This window comes from Triticum urartu, chromosome 4A (genome assembly GCF_056163025.1).
Source record: "Triticum urartu cultivar PI428250 chromosome 4A, HENAU_Tu73, whole genome shotgun sequence".
NCBI lineage: Eukaryota > Viridiplantae > Streptophyta > Magnoliopsida > Poales > Poaceae > Triticum > Triticum urartu.
The window spans coordinates 599,948,584-599,954,260 of NC_141876.1; the positions used below are offsets into that span (position 1 = coordinate 599,948,584).

The following is a 5,677-nucleotide window of genomic DNA, read 5'->3' on the forward strand; positions in this document are numbered from 1 at the left end:
GGCAGCAGGGAGGAGCGCGCAACGACGACGACGGGCGGAGCGGGGCGTCGGGCAACAGCGGCAACCGACGCGGGCACTGCTACAAATGCGGCGAGCGCGAGCACTTCAAGAGCGAGTGCCCCCAGTTGCGGAGGGAGCCGGCGGCGGAGCGCGCGCTACTGGCGGACGTCGGCGTCGAGGACGCCAGACTCCTCTAAGCCGCGGCTTAGGGGTGAGTGTTGGGAATAAGCCGCGACACGATGCGTCCAGAGCGTGTGCGTGCGCGAGTTGGGCATGTCGAGTTGTAGTCTAGGTATAGTCTGACCATTGTATGGGCATGGTCCGACTTGTGTATAGTCTGACCATAGTCCGGGTGTAGTCCGACTTGTGTATGAGGTGTGTGTGTGTGTGTGCGAGTTAGTAGTGTAGAGGTAGCGGGGTGGCCGTGGCGTTCGGTTGGAGCTCGCCCGCGTGGAGCGCGTACGTGCGCGTCCTGTGCGTGGGCCGGAGTATACTGAGCATGGCGAATGCAGCGCGGGAGCGAGACGTGGAGACCGAGTCGCATGGTGGAGTTGGTGGATCCATGCGCGAGGGCGAAGACTCGGACAGGAGAGCGCGTACGTGCGCGTCGAGCTAGCTCGAGTTCGTTTCATGGGCGTTGCGTCGCCGAGTGGCTATAAGTCACGATGTACTGCTCATGTGTCTAGTGTGGGGTTGACTTTGTGCTCAAGAAAAGGCGTTCGTGCGCTAGAACCACCGCGTCCACTGTGTCCTTCTTCTTCCTCCGTTCTTCTTCTTCCTTGTGTTATTTGAGTGCAGCTGAGAGAGGAGAGAGTGCTACGGTGAGGAGGAGAGATAGGGCTAGACACCAACAGTTGGTATACAGAGCTTCGGTTAGGGCGATCACCGGCGACCATGGTGCTGGTCCCTCACGGCGGTGGCGCGGGCGGATCGGCGTCAATGGCGATGCCGATGCTCACGGTGGACAACTACACCGTCTGGGCGATCAAGGCGCAGGCCATCTTCGACGTGCACACCGTGTGGGAAGCGGTGGCGCTGGGCGATGCGGCGGTGAACGCGCGGAAGGACAAGACGGCGCGCGCGTTGCTGCTCGGAGCGCTGCCGGAGGACATGTTGCTGCAGGTGTCGATGAAGCTCACCGCCAGGGAGGTATGGGACTCCCTGAAGGTGAGGTTCGTCGGCGCCGATCGGGTCCGCGCGGCGAGGCTGGCAACGCTGCGCGGCGAATTCGACCGCATGAAGATGACGGACGGCGAGGAGCTCGACGTGTACGGCGGGAGGCTCGCGGCGAGGTATGCCAACCTCGGGGAGACGCTGGGCGACGCGGCGCTCGTCAAGAAGCTGCTGGATACAGTGCCGGATGGGTTCTTCCTCGTCGTCGCCGGCATCGAGCAGTTCCACGACGTGACGACGATGGCGTTCGACGAAGTGCTCGGGCGGCTGCGCGCGTTCGACGAGCGGGTTCGGCGCCATGGACAAGACGGCGGCGAGCGTGGCGGCGATCAGCTGCTGCTGACCATGGCGCAGTGGCGGGCGCCGGAGCGGCAGCAGGGAGGAGCGCGCAACGACGACGACGGGCGAAGCGTGACGTCGGGCAACGGCGGCAACCGACGCGGGCACTGCTACAAGTGCGGCGGGCGCAGGCACTTCAAGAGCGAGTGCCTCCAGTTGCGGAGGGAGCCGGCGGCGGAGCGCGCGCTGCTGGCGGACGTCGGCGTCGAGAACGCCGGACTCCTCTAAGCCGCGGCTTAGGGGTGAGTGTTGAGAATAAGCCGCGACAGGACGCGTCCAGAGCGTGTGCGTGCGCGAGTTGGGTGTGTCGAGTCATAGTCTAGGTATAGTCTGACCATTGTATGGGGATGGTCCGACTTGTGTATAGTCTGACCATAGTCCGGGTGTAGTCTGACTTGTGTATGAGGTGTGTGTGTGTGTGCGTGAGTTAGTAGTGCAGAGGTAGCGGGGTGGCTGTGGCGTTCGGTTGGAGCTCGCGCCACGTGGAGCGCGTACGTGCGCATCCTGTGCGTGGGTCGGAGTATACTGAGCATGGCGAATGCAGCGCGGGAGCGAGACGTGAAGACCGAGTCGCATGGTGGAGTTGGTGGATCCATGCGCGAGGGCAAAGACTCGAACAGGAGAGCGCATACGTGCGCGTCGAGCTAGCTCGAGTTCGTTTCGTCGGCATTGCATCGTCGAGTGGCTATAAGTCACGATGTACTGCTCATGTGTCTAGTGTGGGGTTGACTTTGTGCTCAAGAAAAGGCGTTCGTGAGCTGGAACCACCGCGTCCACTGTGTCCTTCTTCTTCCTCCGGTCTTCTTCTTCCTTGTGTCATTTGAGTGCAGCTGAGAGAGGAGAGAGTGCTACGGTGAGGAGGAGAGATAGGGCTAGACACCAACACAATAAACTTTTAGGATGCTGATAACTGCCACACGTATGGGCGTTAAGGAATCTGCCCACACGTTCTGTGTGGTGCCTAAGAGGACCAGCCCACACATCTGTGTGTGGGCAAAACAATTAGTGCCCACACATGCCTCTTTTTTCCCCTCCCGGTCCCTCTTACACGCGTGCGTGTGGGCGAAATAGATAACACCCACACGCGCGGTACGTCAGGCCTCGTATCTCGTGGTCCCGCACGCCCCACGTAACACGCGCACCCCGTAGTTGCCATGGGCCGGACCCTCGTCCATGTTCGTTTAAGTGCAGTTGCCATGTCGCTGAACTACGGTTGCCATGTCGGACAACTACAGTTGCCATGTTTGCTCAACTGCAATTGCCATCTCAGATCAAAAGTTCCAGATTGCCATTTTTTGGACAACTACAGTTGTTGCCATGTGTGGTCTGGTCTACTGCAGTTGCCATGATTTCAAAACTTTAGGAGTTGCCACCTACTAACACTAGGCAGTTCAGCAGTTGCCATGTAGCGCTACAAAAAAGGCATGGCAAAAACATGTTCGGGTAAAAGAGAGAGTTGCCATGTGCTCACAAGCACGCTAGGGCAGTTGTCATTTAAAAAGAAAGAGTTGTGATCTGCTTACGTGCACACTAGGGCAGTTTGCCATGTACCATGCAAAACATATGGCAACTGACATGTTCGGGTAAAAAAAGAGAGAGTTGCCATCTGCTTGCAATCATACTAGGGCGGTTGCCATGTACACTGCAAAACATACTAGGGCAGTTGCCATATACACTAACATATGGCAACTGACATGTTCGGGTAAAAAATAGAGAGAGTTGCCATCTGCTTGCAATCATACTAGGGCGGTTGCCATGTACACTGCAAAACATACTAGGGCAGTTGCCATATGTTACCACATGTTCGGGTAAAAAATAGAGAGTTGCCATCTGCTTGCAATCATACTAGGGCCGTTGCCATGTACACTGCAAAACGCATGGCAACTGGCAGCTTGGGTGTGGGAGAAGAGGCGGGTGTGTGGGTGAGATGGTAAACGCCCACACATCAGCCCTTGTGCGTGACTGAAAACTGATGTGTGGGCGAACTGCTAAACGCCTACACACCGACCCCTCCATGTGGTAAAACGGATGTGTGGGCGACCTCTCTTACACACCACACATACGAGTTGTCCTACATGACATACAAAATTAGTTAATTCATGCCAAGATTCATGCAAAAGTTATTGAACGATAATGAAGGCGTGTGGACAAGTTAGTTAACGTCCACACGTGTGGGCGTTAACATTTTCGAGCTTTTATGCTAAGAACGATGAGCGGGTCAGGGTTGTGAGCGGTGGCAATGAAGTCCGGGTGGTAGAGCAGGGACCGTCATGACCTGCAGATGGCACGGAAACGGCAGAGCGTGTCCGCGGTGAGGCGCAGCAGGATGTCGTAGAGAAGATCCAGGGGCAAGACGCCATCGTTGCTGGTGGCGACGGCCGCAGGATGATGAGGAGCGCTGGATCGCCGACGCTTCGGTGGATGGAGCGTCATCGCCAGAGCCCACAGATTGGTTCGGCGTGACGGTGCAAATAGGAAGATACTATCGTGCTAGTTGTGGACTCCATCTAACTCCGAATACCAACACCCAATTACAGCTGTACCCTTCATGTAAAAACTGCCATTTCAATTAGTAAGGGCAGAATCAGACTTTTTAAAAATTTAGGATCCCGATAACGTCCCACATGTGGGCGTTAAAGCGTCTGGCCACATATTTCGTGTGGTATTTAAAAGAATCAGTCCGCACGTCTATATGTAGACAAAACAAGTAATACCCACACGCTGAGTATGTTGCCTCACGGTCCCTTTCACACGCCTATGTGTGAGCAAAATAGATAACCGTACATCCGTACGTCCGGCCTCCTACCTCACCGCCCCGCACGCCCCGCTGACAGTCATCACGCATCCCCGCAGTTGCTATGGTCCGGACCCTTTTCCATGTTCGTTTAACTGCAGTTGCCATGTTGTTGAACTATAGTTGCCATGTCTGACAACAACAGTTGTCATGGTTGCTTAACTGCAGTTGCAATCTCAGGTCAAGTGCCAGATACCATTTTTGGACAACTACATCTGTTGCCATGTATGGTCTGGTCTACTACAGTTGCCATGATTTGAAAACTTTAGAAGTTGCCACCTACTAACACTAGGCAGTTGCCATATAGCACTACAAAAAAGACATGGCAAAATAATATGTTCGGGTAAAGAGAGAGTTGCCATCTGCTTACAAGCACACTAGGACAGTTGCCATGTACCCTGCAAAACACATGGCAACTGACAGCTTTGCGTGTGGGAGAGGAGACGGGCGTGTGGGCGAACTGCTAAACGTCCACACACTAGCCCCTCTGCGTGGTGAAACGGACATATGGACGACCGGATAAATGCCCACACCAGCCCAGTCCTACGTGGCATAAAAAATATGACAAAACATGCCAAGATTATATGATAAAACATGCCAAGATTCGTGCAAACACAAACGGGCATTGATCCATGCGTGTGGGTGAGATGCAAACGTCCACACGTGTGGGCGTTATCTTTTCCCAAATTTTACGATTGATATCGTTTAAAGCATATTTTTGTGGAAGTAATTTCTATCAATCAACCAGACCTTCACCGTGGTTCATCAAAATGTCTAGGCTGAACCTTTCCAGACTGCAGTTTTAGGTTCAGTACGACCATAAGATGCCATTGCATCACTAGCCTGGCTTTGGGTTTGTTTGGTATGAGTAATATGAATTACCCGATTGTCATGCATAAGGGCATGAATATCTCTCTCAGAAAAAAGGCATATCTAGATATACCATCTGCTCTGTGAGGTTCCAAGCCATCCGATTCCAAAATTATCCCAGATGGCGCGTACAGCCTCCGGTGCCTGCTCGCGGTGCCTATAGAAGGCTGTTGTAATTCAGCAAGCCATCCTTTGAGATGGCTTTATAAGTTGCCAAAAAAATAGGTAACAAAACATATTAGCCGTGAGAAAAAAATCTCTACAAGAAAATGAAAGCTGTCATAAAAAAGCTACGAGAAAATATCTCTACAGAACCAAGAAACCCTCGAAATTGGCTTTGGGCCGCTTTATAAATAAAACAACCATACAACATGTTCAAGTGCACCGAAGCAACATAGAAGGCTGGGGCAACCGCATAAACACGTCCAAATAAAGCATAAAAAAAGAAAAAAAAAGGCTAATTCCATCATAAGTCCTAGCTGCTCACGGTCACACCGTCTA

The 5,677-nt window shown here is 53.6% G+C and overlaps 1 protein-coding gene across 1 annotated transcript; it reads left to right on the top strand.

The window, feature by feature from the left end:
• Positions 1 to 894: 894 nt before the first annotated feature.
• LOC147977126 (uncharacterized) lies at positions 895 to 1,740 on the top strand. Its single transcript, XM_087519897.1, has one exon. The coding sequence runs from the start codon at positions 895 to 897 to the stop codon at positions 1,738 to 1,740; it is 846 nt and encodes a 281-aa protein (XP_087376023.1).
• The last annotated feature ends 3,937 nt before the right edge of the window (positions 1,741 to 5,677 follow it).